The sequence below is a fragment of the Sinocyclocheilus anshuiensis genome, unplaced genomic scaffold (genome assembly GCF_001515605.1).
Source record: "Sinocyclocheilus anshuiensis isolate Anshui unplaced genomic scaffold, SAMN03320099.WGS_v1.1 scaffold1403, whole genome shotgun sequence".
Taxonomy (NCBI): Eukaryota; Metazoa; Chordata; class Actinopteri; order Cypriniformes; family Cyprinidae; genus Sinocyclocheilus; species Sinocyclocheilus anshuiensis.
Window position 1 is genome coordinate 336,400 of NW_015538003.1, and position 17,823 is coordinate 354,222.

The following is a 17,823-nucleotide window of genomic DNA, read 5'->3' on the forward strand; positions in this document are numbered from 1 at the left end:
GTGGGCATGACTGAAGAAAAAGAAGACTTTCTTGCACATAAATACACATATAATGGGTGCGTGCATACATACGTGCAGAGCTAAAACTGTACGTTTGTATTGACAAGGTAGTGCACAACTTTTTGCGTGTATATATTTCTCTGACTGTCTTTTTATGTGTGTGTGTGTGTGTGTGTTTATACATTTATTTGTATATACAGTGTAGCATATATAATTGTATTTTTAAAAATATTCATAAAATGATTTATGTATAATATTATTATATAATTGTTATTTTAATATATAATGTAGCAAATAATTGCATATTAGGGGTGGGCGATATACCGGTATACATTATTAATGTAGAAATTTGTCAACTGTACAGATTTTGTACTATCATCTCTATTGCGGTTACACGCTCACATGACGTTGCTGTGCTACGTGGTCACGAAAACTTATCATTTGCATGAGTTTTTAAGCATTGCGGTTTAAAAACAAGTGATTTTAAGATGTTGAGATGCAATCAGCAGTGAAAGATACTTTTTTTCGCTATATGTGTGCGCTGTCTGAGAGGCTGTTTCTGAGCGCTGTCAGAGAGGCGCACGCACCTGAAGACGGTGCTTATAGAGCGTAAGAGTATTGAACTGAGTAATTTTTGCCACTTTATATGCCTTGAACGGTTAAATACACCCACTTGTATGTGTAAAAATTCCAGTTTTTGCAAGTATCCCCATAAACATAGTAGGTCTTAAGTGAAAGCAAATAGCTGAGAAAGAAAATACATGTAACAGTATATTGGATCCGGGCAGCTCTTAAAGTATCTAATATTCCTGCTGTCTGTCATTCATGTTAATCAAACAACAAAACGGCGGAAGGCGTATGATGTATGTGCACCGCGCGCCTCTGAGATATGCTAGTCTCGCGAGTTTGTTTATAGGAGCAACGGCCAAGTAACCTCTTAAACACAGTAGGTCTTAAGTGAAAGGAAACAGCTGAGAAAAAAAACGTGACAGTATAATGGATCCGGCAGCTCTTAAAGTGACAGCAGTCTAATATTGCTGTCTGTCATTCATGTTAATCAAACAATAAAAGAGAGAAAATCTCTCACTGCTCTTGACTAAATCATTTTTGTAACTTTAATAAGAAGAAATATTTAATTTACATAGTGAAGAATATGCAGTGTTTTTATTTATTTGATTGCTTTATACAATATATGTAGCATTTTTATTTATTTGTTGTACTGTCGTTTTTTTGTCCTATTGCTTATAATTAGTTTCTTATTCTTATGTAATTGCTGACTGTTTACGTCTTCAGTGAGCTTGAGTTTTATTTTTTTACATTTTGGCTAGCATTAGTTTTATTTTTTATTTTTTTGTGATATTGACACTGGTGACAAGAATTATGAAATTTCTGTGGTATCAAAAATGTTGATATCACAAAGACCTTACTGAAAGCCAAAACAATTAACTATATTATGAGATATATCATTACCATAAAATAAAATGACATATCATGATACAAGATTTTGTCATATCGCTCACCTCTATTGCATATTTAAAATAATAATAAAAAGTTTATTATATAATGTATTATTATATAATTTATTAAATAATGTATTTGTGTGTGTGTCACAAACACGGTTGTCACTCCCAGGACTCCCAGAATTTGTTAACTTTGCCATAATTCCCACAGTTCTTTTCTCTGTTGTAAAGGGACACAAGGTTGCTTAAATAATCCGCCTAATAAATCACAGACTCTGTCTTGGAGTGCATCCACATATTCTTTAAATGTGTATGTGTTGGCTGAAATCACATGTGCAGGTAGATGCATCTGTGAAAGTGCGTCACAGTAAAACTGTGTGGGTGGGGATAGAGGATGTGTTATGTGTGTAATGTGAGCTTAAATTTAATTAGCACCCAGATCAGTTGTTTTAGTAGCTAACGAGGCGTGTAATGGCAGAGTCTGATAATGAGCTCTGCAGATCTAATTAGCACTGAGAGTCACTTTAGCATCTGCACAAATGTCCTAAGAGATGCAGACCAACACAACACTGCAGCTCAAGATAAACAGACTGTTTTCTCCAACGTCCCGAAAGCCATTAGATTTGATTGCCATTTAATAGTTGAGCTTTTTTTATTGTGTAACCATTTGGAGTAGTAATTTAATGACATGGCCATTTAGATAAAACACTTCATGCTTATCATTTGAGCATGACAAATGTTAATCTGATTTCCATTTTAACCAGGTGCAGCATTGTAGCAGATTCACCTGCTATTAAATAACATTTCTTAAAGGGGTCATATGATGCGATTTCAATTTTTCCTTTCTCTTTGGAGTGTTACAAGCTCTTGGTGCATAAAGAAGATCTGTAAAGTTGCAAAGACTAAAGTCTCAAATCCAAAGATATATTCTTTATAAAAGTTAAGACTTGTCCACGTCCTCCTAAAATGCCTCGTTTAAACATGCCATCACATATCTACGTCACTGTGTGGGAAGATTTGCATAACGCAAAATGTTCACGCAAAGAAAGAATGCGTAACTTTTATTCTTGCTGTAGTATTGTTGCTGCAGCCATGTCATGAAGATGCTGCGTGTTTCATGGTGAAAGCGAAACTACTTTGTTTGGCCTTCCAAAAGGGGACATAATGTTTCTATAAAGTGGGTCAGTTCCAACTTTGCAAGGACAGTCTGGCGCTTCTGACTCACAGCCTGTAAGTAAGTTTTTTTATATTTAAAGAATTTGCCACTAATGATTCAAATGTGAGTTTGAGCAGTGTAGAGTAGCGCTTGTTGTTTGTCGTTTCTCCGATCACAAATGCAGACATGGTTTTATGTTTACGTGGCGCAATACGCAATGCAACACGTAAAAACACATTATAAGTCATTATAATCAGCAATTATGTCCCCACTGGATGCAACAAATGCCTCGTTTGTAATGGGTTTAATTGGTTTTGTCTTGTCGCGCCGGGACACATGGAAACACAGTATGGTAAGGGGCGTAACATTTCTGTCACATGCTTGAGGTATTCTGCCAATCATAACGCACTGGATAGCTGGCCAATCAGCGTACACCTCGCTTTTCAGACCGATGAGCTTTGTAAAAATCGACGCGTTTCAGAAAGGTGGGGCATAGAGGAGAAACAATCATGTACAGTATATGGAAAATAATGTGTTTTTTGAAACTTAAACCGCATAAACCTTGCATTACACCAAATACAAAATAATGTTCTTTTTAGCAGCATCATATGACCCCTTTAACAATTAGAGGACCAATTGCAATGGTTATTGTGGTGCCATGCAGAATTGCTGGAATTCAAGCTACAAGCTACTCAATTTAAGATAAATCCACAGTAAGTCTTCATTTAAACAAACCATCAGAATGAACTTATTCACTAAAATGAATTGGACTTCCCAAACATGCATCATTTTGTCTATAGCAAACCAAGCCAATGTCTTATTTCATTCACTCTGCAAATTTTACATGGTATGAGGTATTTTAACATCACCACAGGAGCTTCTGTTACCGTCTTTCAGTGATTGATGCTTCTAATGCAGCGTAAAGAACTTTGGGAGTGAAGTGTATGCCGGTTGGGCACCAGGAACATTTCCTTTGAAGCTATTATTTTTGAGCACTTCTGATAGGAATGACACTAAAATGACCACCACAAACAACTGCAGAACACATGGGCTGAGAGTTCCTCACCACACACATACACACGGATGAGTGATCACGTTCATACAAACACAGTAAGACATAAACAGTGGCCCGTGTGCTTACTGGAACTGAGTGCTTTAGCGCCCGTGATATTAGCTTTGTCATTTATTAGTGTCATATGCATGTCAAATCAATAGCAAAACAAACCCGAGGCTATTAATGAAAAGACAAATGCTCCCTATCACATGCAGAATGTGCATTAAAAACAAGAATGGTGCCTGGGCTGTGGCCATCGCAGGAAATTCCTAGGGATGTTTTCAATAAGAGCACAAAACTCCACGCAGCACCGAGGAACCAGACAAATGAGAACCTCCTGAAACGCCACACACACTCTCTCCTTGCTCAGCAAACAGCTAATTATATGCAAGTGAACAAGTTTGAGAGGCACAATGATTTGCATTAGTGTACATAAAAGTTTAGAATCATATAGCATTGACCTAAGGCATATAGGTTGTTTTTATGTAAGATTTATGTGATTGTCAGAAGTTTATTAGTAGATTTCTAGCGGATGTGAAATACTGATACTGCAGTTTGTGTGTGTGATCTGTACCATAAACAGATGTGCCATGGTGGCGTGTTCCCGCTTATCATCTGACCTCTTATGTAACTTTGCAGGCTCTCTCATAAGGTCACACTCACAAAAGAACAAAGCAAAACAGATGAAAGAGAATAAGAACCCTTTTTCTTATGAAAAACAGAATTTTCACAAAACTGTCTTGAGCAAAGTCTTGGTTTTAGAATATGTGCTACTCCAAACCAGCAGGGAGCAGTAACTGCTAGCAGTGTAGCAGTTCTACTACAGCAATTTAAAAGAATAGTTCAACCAAAAGGGCATAAAATAGAAATGCACCTTATCTACTTTCTATGCATGTTGTTGATTTTATTGTAAATGATGCATCCATGCGTGTTTTATTTTTAAATTGCACATATGTTTCATTTAAACGTCATAACTGCGTCTTCAATGCAATGACATATTTTTCTCTGGCGACATATGCTGGACTTATGTCTCATTCATGTGCTATCAGAATTATCGTAAATATGTGTTTCTCAGTTGGAAATTGGACAAGAAATTGTTTCTCAAGTCATATTTACAACTGGGAAACTCTGGGAAAATAATTTTGATACCTGAGCTTGCATTCAAATCTGCCTCCATCCAGTTCATAATCGATGGATAGAACCATGTTCCCACCCTAAATTTAAATTAATTATTTCTTAGAAACTTTTCTAATAATGTTTTTCACTTGGATGCATGTCACAATGTAAAAAAAAAGATCTGTCCCTACCATATTACAAAGCAACGTTTTCGTGCAGTTACAATAGTTACTGAAGCTTTTAAGTATTAAAAAGGACACAAATGCACTATAGAAGTATCATTAAAGTTGTTTTTCACACCTAAGCCATTGGTTAGTGAGCTGGTGATCACTGTGACTGATTCAATGAGTTGAACTCAAAAACATCAAATCATTTAGTTTTTTTGTAAACTGTGTGTCAAATTCAAACGAATGATTCATTAATGAAAGTAAATGTGCCAAGTAGAGCTATGATCGATTTTTCAGATGAACTCTCTGGAAAATGTATGGAAACTTTTAGAAATGTTTTTACAAAAAAGTGCCTTTTTTACACCAGTCCATTCTTTGTAACTGCATTGTGGGAAAAAAAAGTTTCTCCTTTTGTGTGCCACAGAAGAAAGTCATACGGGTTTGGTACAACATGATGACATAAATGACATACATGATGACAGAATTAATTTTTTTCTTTGGGTAAACTAACCCCTTAATAGCTAGGCATTTTTGCTTTCTTTCCAGCTATGCATTATGCATTATGAGAGTTAGGGTTGACGGTATGTGCGAGTGCACGTGTGTATGATTTCCCAAAAGGGTCTTGTAGCCTGTGCCATGGGGCGTCCTGTGGAATCAAAACATGCTATTGCTGTGGAGCAAAGATGGATGGCCTGTTGAAACCACTTTACCAGCACAGCGTGTACTTTAATCACCCCTGCAAAGACTCATAGAGCACTCTGGTAACTGTAGAACCTTCCGAGCCCAGGTTTACAGCTGCTAATTTTGCTTTCTGTCAGTAGTTCTGACTAGGTTCTGGATGAATTGGTCCAAGTGAAACTGTGAGCAACTCAAACAAGAGCTCTAAGCAGAGAGAGGCCTAGCACACCAGGCAAAGACAGACCAACTAAAACCTCAGACGCTCAACTATTAATGTGTATTTTGGGACATGGAGCATTGACAAGATATATTTGTAAAAGTCATTATCTTTTTATGATTTTGAACTCACTGTAAAAAAAAAAACTGGAAAGGGTGGAATCATGTTAAATTCTACTCCATTAACACATAAATCGACACAGGTTCTCACACACACACTTGTCCTGTAGAAAACCTCATATTCACCCCATCAGTGCTAATGAACGACACACAAACATAACCATGCGCTCAAACGCAAACCACAGCTATCCCTCAGGACCACTCAGGAAACATTAGCAGCATTAGCTTGGAATGCAAATTAAAACAAACAGCTCACACTCTCACAGATGAAAGTAGCTGTCAGTCCTCTAACTGGGTCTCATTCACTATTAAATGTGTTCAATTGTTCTTAGTTATGCATGTACAAAAGGCTTTAGATTCAGAACAGGTGCGTACACACATACATTTCTATTCTCATTCTAATGAATCCAGATTATTCTAAAGCATATATTTATTTAACTTGTTATTGTATATTATATGTTATTGAATATTATAGGACTGATCTAGTTACTGAACGGGAGTTTGTACGTACATGTGCAACCATAAAAAACACGAAATAAATGTAATTGCTACCTGATGATTCATAATTTCCTTATTCATGATTTCATGAAAATAATGCTTTTTGTTAGGAATAAATTTGTCACACAGACAAAGAAACACACGCACACACACAGGTGCACACAGAACAGTAATGAAAGTGATGTGCTCTCAGTCGTGGGAAAAGTTCTTAGGACCATTTAGTTTTACTGCCATCTGGGGGAGTTTGTGTGTGCGTTTGTTTTGTATGTGGAGCTGGACCTATTCCTAGTCAGTGTCAACTGACCTCATCTTCATGTTGTTACGAGTGTGTAAGTGTGTGATGGTTATAGGTTTTGTGTGACTCACCAGCTCCGAAAGCAAAGAAGAAGCTCTGGGTGGGGTTTCTCTGAAGGAGGGCAGAGACGCGGTGGGCCATTCGCTCATTGCGTTTGTAAATGAGCTCCTGTCGCAGGTAACTGTCAATCTGCTGTGCTGTCAAGTGCTCGTGAGCTGGCAAGGAACTGTTGATGAAATGCGGAAGCTGAGACAGAATAAGAGAGAGAGAGAAGTATTACTAAAGGCCTGGAATGAATCTGAGTCTGTGTATGAGTGAGAAACTGGGCAGCTGAGACATTTATGCCACTTTGTGGAACGTGACAGCCACACACACAAATACTGTTTTTCTGTCTTGGACTCCACATGAACTGATTGATTTGCTGCAGGGTAAAGTGTATGGGAAGCTTTCTACAGCTGGCCGGTCTGCCTACACAGTCTGCTATGAATACTGAGGCATGGACATAAAAGATCGAAGTAGAAAAAGGGAAATAAGGACTAGAAGAGAAAAAAAGTGAAGTTTAGGGAAAGACAATGAAAACAGTATCTTAAATTCCCAGTGAAATGGTTTGATGTGATGTGGCGACGTACTTCTGAATGAGATGATTGAGGTTTTTTTTTTTTAATTAATAAATATATAACCAGTGGTGTTCAATTTACGTTAGAGTCTTTCTTGACATCTTGGCCACAGTTGTAATAAAATAAAGTATAATTGATTTCCTCTTTTAGATTTAATATAACACTATAACATTACTATCATTAAAACATTTACTGCTACTACAGTAAATTAAAATAATATGTTGTTTAAAAAAGCTTCTTCGTCTGCAATGCTGTTTATAGTCTCAATTTTCTAATTATTTGAGATTTTTGATCTCCATAGCACTGCAAAGTAGAGTTTTCAGTGTAGAATTTGACTTTGTTGGGTTTTCAGTGCTTTTACAGCAAGTGCATTGTGACATTGTTAGGAAAATTGTGGAAACTTGTCTAGATTCGAAACTTTCATCTCAATTTTAAGGTTTGTCATTGTAAAATAATAATAATAATAATAAAAAAAAGTTCATGGCAGCCCATTGCCACCCCAAAGTAAAAAAAAAAAAAAGATAAAATAAATATTCTAATTTTATATATCATATGATATAAAATTGTGATATACAATGTTGCAATTACAAGAATTGAAGTCTTAATTATAAGAAGTTGCAGTACAAAAGATAAATAGGTGCAATTATAAGTCAAAAGTAAAAAATGTCATGCGTAAATTGCAATTTTGATATATATATAGGCCCAATTACCTTTTTTTCTTTTTTTTACTTGGGCTTCCATATGTTTGGAATCCATCTTTGGAATTGGAAAAGTGTGTATAGATCTTTGAAAGAGAGCAAGACATTAGGGATTATATATGGTTATGGAGCTCAATTCTGGACCTTTTGCTCTAATTGATGGTCGGAAACACAGCGCTTCCCATGTCTTGACTGGCTATACATACACCAGAGATGGTGAGGGGGGGAGATAATGGATAATGGTACAGGGACGGAGGAAGCGAGAGAGACTTAAAAGGGAAACTGTGAGGTGGCCTCTTGTTAGAATCCAGAGCTCTGGAACGTCTAAATAATATGTGTGTGTGTGTATTTATCCATACGCCCTGCTAATGAGAGAACAGTTTGGAAATGGAGAGGCAGAGGGGGTAAATATGGCTATACACGTGTGTTTATCTGAGAGATTCCTGCCTGTGCACTAAAGAACTGAAGTGCAGTGGAGCAGAAAGCTGGAGTATGGAAGTATGGATGGTTATATAATGTAATAATCTTAAATTATGAAATGTTGTAGATAGAGAGTATGCAATATTTATATAGTAGGGCCTAATATACCTTTTTTTTTTTTTTTTTAACTAAGAGAAAATTCTGTCATTAATTACTCACCTTCATGTCGTTCCAAACCCGTGAGACCTTTGTTCATCTTCGGAACACAAATTAAGATATTTTTGATGAAATCCGAGAGCTTTCTGACCCTCCATAGACAGCAATGCAACTACCATGTTCAAGGCCCAGAAAGGTAGTAAGGACATCGTTAAAATAGTCCATGTGACATCAGTGGTTCAACCTTAATTTAATCAAGCTACAAGAATACTTGCACAAAGAAAACAAAAATAACGACTTTATTCAACAATTTGTTCTTTTTTGTGTCAGTCTTTGACGCGTGTTTATAACATTGGTAGTTCTGTTGCTGTCTGTGCAGGATCAGAAAGCTCTCGGATTTCATAAAAAAATATCTCAATTTGTGTTCTGAAAATGAACGAAGGTCTTACAGCTTTGTAACGACATGAGGGTGAGTAATTAATGACAGAATTTTCCTCTTCTTGTGAACTATCCCTTGAAGAGACTTGAGCAGAAGACTTGACACACTCAAGTCAAGTACTACATAATTTCCGCATGGAGTACAGGAGCAGAATAGAGAGAGAATGAGGAAGAGAGGCATAAAGCGATAAAAGAGAGAGCACAGATACCTTATCAGGCAGCAGAGCCATTAGCTGCCCTGCGTCTGACCTTTGCAGGAAATATGGAACAACAGAAAGATATTTCCTCCCTTCCTCGTCTTACTGCTCCCTCACATTTTTCCTGAAATGTTCGTTCTCTCTCTCACTATGTGTGTGTGCCGTTGCTTTAATCTTTCAGTGTGTTGCAGGGTGAAGTGGAGAATTATAGGCCATCCATCAGAAGGAACCTGCTGCTGCTCAAACTTTAAGCTCATAATGACTCCAATACATCACATACATACTCACATGATGCATAAAACAGGACCAGGCTGTGTTTTTGGTGCGCATACCTGGGATGTGTCATGATTGAAGATGATGGAGTTAAGGTCTCCACAGTTGTAGTGTGTGATGAGGTCCTCAGTAGTGAAGGCGCCCTGCAGAATGCCTGCACGCAAACTCTCATGCTGCAGTAGAGTCTGGTTTAGAGCAAACAACACCTGCAGACATAGAGAGAGAGAGAGAGGGTCAGTTTGTCATTCTGAATGCATAAAATACACAAGTGTAGTCATTCTCACTCCCGCACACACAATATTATGTCACATCGGACATAATGTGTTCACAAACACACTCCTCATTTATTCACACACTATTAACATAGTCCATGTGAACATTTTTCCTTTTAGGGCCTCCCAGATATTACGCCAGCGTACGGCCAGGTACAACTTTGTTGTGTAAGCCAGCCAATTTCTAAAGAAACAGGTATGAGAGAGAGAGAGACAAAAAAGACAGGGAGTGCTCCTTTAAAAACAGCTCTATCTCCAGGGTCCAAGGGTCGTAAATTTACAGCCCCCATTAAAATAAAAAGTAAACCCTCTTTAGAGAGAATTTATGGTGTGCAACAGCCACAGACCACAGCGACACTGCAGCTGTCCCAGACTCCTGGGGTTAAACTTCACACTCCCGCCCACTGTGCTCTCACGCCACGGCTGACTGGCTGACTTGCTCGACTCCGGCTGTCAATCAAAGTTAAGCGTTTTGACAGCAGAGCCTGCTGGAGATGGGAGGAGGGGAGTTTTTTCAGTTATTTTGCATGGAAAGGTAGATTGAATTTCACGCTGTCGTGCATTCTGCTGGCTAACACGTTCGTACCCGATCATGTGTGGTCAGTTGATTTGTGTACTTGATTACACCTCTCTATCCTGGCTGGGACCAGTCACGCTAATTGCCTTGGAGATTTACAGGGAGGGTGTGTTTGTGAGCGTGTTTGACAGAAATACAGTAATGAAAATGGTCTATGAAAGCAGTGATGCTGATTGATTTATATACTAGCTTAAAGGCTACAGAAGATTTAGTCCCTGCTTCATGCAGAAAGGTTGGAAATGAGAGTCTGTGCTGTTCGATTTAGCACTTGGAATGAAATACAGATTTCTGTTTTGCTCACTAGTCTGGTGTGCTTTGCCTACACTGTGAGCATCGCCAACAGCAAACCAAGTTTAACATCCCTTTACAGTAAATGTTAAGTTAATGTTAAGTAAATGCCTCTCCTAGAGTAGAACCTTCTCTCATCTTCTCCACATCAGTTCTTGTCCTCTCTCCATAAATCTGTGGATTACACTAGGAGAAAAGTAAAAATAAAATTTTATTTTATTTTATTTCATATTTTAAATATGAATATAAGTATATAGTGCAACTAGCTACTTTCTCAGCATAGTACATTTTTTTAGCAGTAGTTTAGCTAGCTATCTTTTCTTGTGTGTTATTTTAGTATTATTTATATTACTTACTTAATCCTCTTTGTCCCAAGTGAGACATAAGGCCGCAATGAGATTATTTTAAAACCTTTATAGTATTTAATGATATTTCGAATTAGCTTTTATTTTATATTTTCAATGTAAGTTTTAGTTTGTTTTAATAATTTAGTAAATTACAGTTTTTTTGTAATTTTTATTAGTTTTTGTGTTATTAAAATATTAATATATTTTTTATTTAATTCTGTATAATTCAACATTATATTTTATAAAGTTTTTTTGTTTTTTTTAGGTTTAGTTTAGTTTATGTTTTTGGTAAAACGTTTGTATAGGGAACAATTCTCACTAACTAGTTGCTTATTAGCATGCCTTGTAATATTAATAACATATTGTCTGTTTATTAGTACTTATAAAGCACATATTCTGCATGACCATATTCTACATCCCTAATCCTACCCAATACCTAAACTTAACAACTACCTTACTAACTATTAATAAGCAGTGATTTAGGAGTTTACTGAGGCAAAAGTTGTAGTTAATTGTAGTTAGATGTTAATAGTGAGAATTGGAATTGAAATTGGAAGTGTGACCAAGTTTTTCATCAAATTTTTTATATTTTATTTTATTGCAGCTGAATTACTGAAAACTATTTTTCTTTTAGTTTTACTAACTTGCTCAACACTACCTAAGCCTGATGTTAGAGGGGGTTTGGGAATACTATTTAAACGTTTTTTTAAACCATCTATTTTCAGCCTCCTAGTGCTGTGCAGATCTTTGTCACGCTTCCAGTGCGGTAATCCCAAAATGGACCACGATCAAACCAGCACCAGAAGAGCACGAATGCACTCCATCTATCGCACTTCACATCCAGCCAGCGCTCTGTGCTCTGAGCCGACCCCCTGCCGGCCTTGTAATCGCCGGCCGTTTATTTCGATATTGCGTGTGTTGTTTTATTGTCTTCATTTTTTACACTGCCATGTCATGTCGTCATGTTGCCCTCCTGTGCAGATGTGCTCTGGCTCCGTGTGCCACGGTATGTACCCACACATGGGAGCTTTATAGTGATGCCAGCTGCTGCAGCGGCCATGGCACGCTCAGATTAGGAGATGGGTGTCTGACCCATCTGCCTCGCTTCTGTGCTGGTGCCAAAAATGAGGAGTTTCCCTTAACCTTAAGCACATTCCATGTGAGAAATAGAGAGATGAAAGAACGACTGGGATGTGATAGATAGAGGGATTAAAGGATGGGACGGCGAGGACGAGAGCGAGAGCGTGCCAGGAAAGAGAATTGGATCATCCTGTGCTTCTTTGCCGTTCATTTGATGGACAGAGTGTGAGAGAGCACAGACATTAAGGCCTGTATGTGTGTGTGTATGTGGGATGAAGGATGGCTAAAGTGTGTGAGAATGTTCCATTTGTTGAAGTGTGAACACCCTTTAGCATCCATTGTGCTAAACAAAAGCATATTTCCACAGCGCTTTCTCACTGGTAATGGCGATTTCACAGGGCGGTAGGTGTGCGATCTACGCAGATGGACTCTTTTGTGTGTTTTATGACATGTGAGAGGCTCTGTTTACATTTGGTATTAACATCCGTTTTGGAAGTCATTTTAAAACAGGATGATGCCAAATACAAGTGTTAAGATTTACATATAAAATAAACCTAAAAGGTATATTTGGGAGAAGGAGTGGTGATATTTTCCTTCTTTTTGTGATCTGATCTCCCGAGACGGATCTTAATACCACGTGAAACCGGGGCCAGAGTCTCATGGGCTGATTAAACACAGAAACCCCTTTGCAAACAACAAAGTTTGGAGAACCCAGTCTGCTGCTGGAACATCTACCCTTCACCCAAGCATCGCATTCCAAAATTTCATTAGCGGTTTGGAGAGAATAAATAGAGAAAAAGACCCAAGGAGGGAGGGAAACACAAAAGAAGAGAATGTTCATTCCCATGTAATGTTCCCAAATGAGAGGAGGAAAAAGAAACATGCTATTTCATTGACACGTGTGAGTATGAAGCAGTTGACTTCTTGTTCATTCACGTTAGCAGATTTCTTTTTCCAGTTCAGCTGGTGCAACATACGGCACATGACATTAGCACTCTTACACCTTCATTTCTTTGTTTCTCTTTCATTCAGCCCTCCAGCATTCACTCGCTTGTCTTCATTGTTGTTTATGGAAAGTTCTGAGGTAGAACAGAGGGATGGATGGAGAGAGGATGGCAAAATAAATAATAGCTGGCTGCAAACACATGCACCACAGCTGGAAGTGATTTAGTCTCTTTTAGAGTGGTCAGAGGCATTATGGGAAAAGTGCAGATGGGCACAGGTGCAGTTGGTGGGCAGTGTGAGCCAAAATCAGCTCAGAGTATCCAAACAGAGATGGAAAAACAGCAGTCGAGCACAGCTGACCACTTCAAACCAACATCCTGTGGATGACACTTGCTCTTTATTGGTCATTAATTAGAGCTTGTTTTCTGTTTCTTGCCGTCTTTGTCTCTGCACTTTGTTCTCACTCTTGACTGCCTCTTACACCGAGATTTTGTGGATTAGCTTGGAATAACTCAAAACACACTACATGGCATGCAGTTTTTTTTAGTTTCCAGTAATCTTTCAGCAGAACATGTTTTTCACAGCAGTGCTGGCCGAAATTCAGAATTTAAAAATGGCACTTTTCCATTCTTGTGCGTGAATTTGAATAAAAAATTTATTATCGACAAAAATATCACGTTTATAACTTCATCTATCAAAATTGTAATATTTTAATTTTATAGTATGTAATGAACTATTAAATATGAATTACTCCATTAAAAACTACACTTTTATGTGAAATAATATTACTTTTTTGGGCATTTATTTATATAAAATTTTAATTGTATTTCCTAAATTAACATGTGAATTAAAATTCTGCTTCTAATTTAATTGCAGTTTAAAAGACATTTTCAATTCAGTTCCGGGTGACGCTCAATCCTATAGATCAAAGAGAGTGAGTTACTGGAAATATTTAGACATTTTAATGTTGTTTGACATTCTTCTAAATAATATTGTGTAACTTTTTCATTTTTTTCTCCATGTATTTGGATACATTCCATCAGATGCAAAAAAAAAAAAAAAGCATCTACGAGTTATGATATCCATCTTCGGCTGATTGAGAAATATTTGATTTGTGAGTAGTTGTAGATGTTAGCAGATCATGCAGAACAGAGCAGACCGTTTGCAGCATATGCTTATGAAGCCCTTTCTGGACCAAGGTTTTTTTGTTGCTATCTTGCATACTAATTTTACATACTTTCCTTGTCTTGTCTTTTCTTTTAGTCCAGGAGTCTGTGAATTACTGCCAAGAGAAGTTTGGTAGCACATCAATGCCGTTTGGTTTTCCTCTCCTTCCTGGCTTGCTAGACAAATCTCTTCATCTCTCTGTCTAATCTCTCTTTACAGTCATCTCCATCCTGTCAGTCTCTATGTCTTGAACCCGCTGTCTGCCCGCAGTGACCATCTGTGTCTGTTTAATAAGATCATGGAGAGAGTTTCTCTTTTCCTGTCTTTTATTTTCTCTCTCACACCCTCTCTCTCTTTTTGCACTTGTCCAAAAACAAACTCTGCCATTTGACTTGGCAGCACTGGTAGCTGAGTCTTCAGCAATTCTTTCCCTTCGAAAAAAAAAAAAGAGAAAATAATCAATTATTGCTCAGTGCTCTAGCTACTTATGTGCTGTGAGGAGAAAAAAGTGTGAAAAGACCAGACAGTATGAAATGTGAAATGGTACACCATGCACCGAGAAACAGAAGAAGAAAAAAAAACAGACTGGTCTCTAGGAGCTGAGGGAAAGATGGAATGGAGGGATGAATAAACAGAGAGGGAGAGGAGCATTGTTGAGAGGGGTCAGAGGTCAAATAAAACTCAGCCTTCTGAAAGCCCAGTGCTCTGAACAAACATGCCAGGAGAGATGAGCTGAGCTGCATGGGGCTTCAGGACATTTATTAAACCCTGTGTGTGTGAGGGGTCAGGTTTTGCTTGGCTTGTAGAGGGGGAGAACTGTTAGGACAGGATTTGTTTTCTAAATGACGTTACGATTTTTAACATACAACACCTGTGTTTTCATGTACTGGTTCGGAGAGGACTGGGATCTGTGTATCTCTGGATGTGGGTGTTATGGAAGGGCATGTGCTGCTATGGATACAAGCATCATGAAACCCTTTTAAATAAATAGAGATGTATGCAAGTATGACCAATATATGATATAACACACTATCGTTTAAATGTTTGGGGATGCTTTATTTATTTATTTATTTTATTTTAAAAGAAGCATTCTATGCTCACCCACGCTGCATTTGTTTGAGAAAAAATACAGGAAAAACAATAGTATATAGTAAAAATGTTTTTACAATTTAAAATGTTTATGTATTGTAAAATCTAATTTATTCCTGTGATTGCAAAGGTGAATTTTGAGCAGCTGTTACTCCTGTCTTCAGTGTCACATGATCCTTCAGAAATCATTCTAATATGCTGATTTGGTGCTCAAGAAACATTTCTTATTATAATCAATGTTGAACTCAGTTGTGCTACTTAATATTTCTGTGGAAACTGGATGGTATGTATAAATTGTTTTTTATTTTTTTATTTTTTTGCAAGATTCTTTGAATTGAAAGTTCAAAAGAACAGCATTTATTTGGAACGGAAATCTTTTGGAACATTACAAATGCCATCAATGCCATTTTTGATTAATTTAATGCATCCATGCTGAATAAAAATATAAAATTTTCTTTCAAAATAAATAAAAATCCTGAGCACAAACTTTTGAATGGTAGTGTAGTGAACTTTTCTTATAGACTTTAGTCACAGTAGCGCTACATTTAATTTTTGACAGGAATGAAAATGAGGCTGTGAATGAGAGAAGTGCAACATTTTCAATGGATCATACTGTTGTTTACCAACATAACAAATGTTCAGCTGATGAAACATCTTTATGAAAAAAAAACCCTCCCTCAAACAGTTTTGAAAGTTGTGAATTATGAAAATTACATGCTCTAGGACCTTTATAAGTCTATCCCTCACTGCCTCATTTTCATCCATGTTACATTTATTATGTCATCTATCTTGACTAAGGTCTATTGATTGAAGTACTTTAATTTTACTCAGACAGTTGCCAAACATGTCTTAAACCATAATAAAAGTGCACTAGGCCGCATAATGAGAAGTGAAAGAAAGGACACACACACACACACACACACACACACACTCAAAACAGTAGGTCGGTAATTTGCTAAGTAATTTTGTTCAAACCAGTACAAGAAAAACATACATGTTTGATTGCTTTGAAGTCCAAATTTGCCTAACCTCCTCAAGAAAGACTGGACAAAATACTCAATATTATTTTTAATTGAAAAATTTGAAAGATTGTGTGAGTGATAAGGCCGGATTGGGGAACAGAAAGTTTAATTTACTCAGTATATACACAATAGAAAGCAATGGAAATTCCTAACTATTTTAGATAAACAAACATCTGTGTCTGTGTGTACTGTACTCTTGCATTGATCCTTTCTCATTCTAAGGATAGCTGCCCCTCCCAATGGGAGAGATAACTGACTCTTTATCAGGCCCTGGGGCGTCTGATAGCATCTAAACCATATGATGCTCATTCCAGGCAAGAGCGAGAGAATAAGACACAGAAAGACTGAGAGTCCTTCCAACTTCTCTCTTATCTACAGGACAGGTTTTTGTCCGTTTAATGCCCTCAGACAGAGTAATTCTCCTTGAGTGATTTGTAGTTTTCACAAACTCTTGCTGGAGGGTGTGCTGAAACATGAGTGTAACCCATGAGTTTTAATATGAAGATAGATGTGCTGAGGAAACTGGGACACAGACTCCTACCGCTGCTGTTCATTCATACAGACAGACCTGTGTGTGTTTGAGAGAGAGTAAATGAGAAGCAGACAGTGACATTGTGTCATGTTCTCCTGCTCCGAGTCACAGATGAGATCTGGAGCACAGCTGGGCCGCTCCCCACCCAAACCTGCAGTCTTATCAACATCACGTCCTCTTTCTAGCTCTCTTTCTGTTTCTCTCTACGATTCATCCTCATCATAATGTTTATTCTCCTTTCATCTGCTCCCTGCCCTTGCTGTGCCATTTTCCTTTCATGTGCGTGTGTGTGTGTGTGTGTGTGTGTGTGTGTGTGTGTGTGTGTGTGTGTGTGTGTGCGTCCACTAATGTTGGCCAAATCTGAGTGTGATTGAATAGTCAACATGTAGGTACATTTCATGTGCTCCAGTTGGGGTTTGTAGAATGCACCGATTTTATTTTATTTTTTTCAGCAAAAATGCCATAATGCCACTTCCGTTTTTCGCTAAAAGAGAAAATCAGCAGAATAGTGGAACAGAAACCATTACTTCATTTAATAACACAATCATTAAAATGTTCAAGTTCATTCTGTTATCAATTACTAACCCTCATGTTGTTCCAAACCCAAAAGTCTTTCATTCATCTTCGGAGCACAAAGATATTTTTAATGAAACCTGAGAGATTTCTGTCCCACCGTTGAAAGTCAATACTTCACCCAATACTTTGATGATTCAAAACATTCTTAAACCACTATAAAATAAATCAATTATTGATTGATTCATGTATTTCTTTTACTTTTTGAATAGTCAGTGTTTTGGATGAATGAACTTTTAATACACAAAAAATACACCTTAACTACTTTATTATCCATTCGTTTTGTTAAATTAAAAAAAAAAGGAAGAAAATGTATTTTATTATTTAATAAATGTGAGTAAATGATGAAAAAATATAAATTTTTTGGTGAAC

General features: G+C 37.3%; 1 protein-coding gene across 1 annotated transcript in view; it reads right to left on the reverse strand.

Annotated features, from left to right (window-relative positions):
- Positions 1-17,823, reverse strand: part of trabd2b (TraB domain containing 2B) — a 62,687-nt gene that overhangs the window by 13,838 nt on the left and 31,026 nt on the right. The window contains exons 3-4 of the mRNA XM_016471300.1: positions 9,619-9,765; positions 6,832-7,006 (exon numbers count right to left, since the gene is read on the reverse strand). Coding sequence (XP_016326786.1) covers positions 6,832-7,006; positions 9,619-9,765 — 322 coding nt within the window. The remainder of the gene's footprint in view (positions 1-6,831; positions 7,007-9,618; positions 9,766-17,823) is intronic.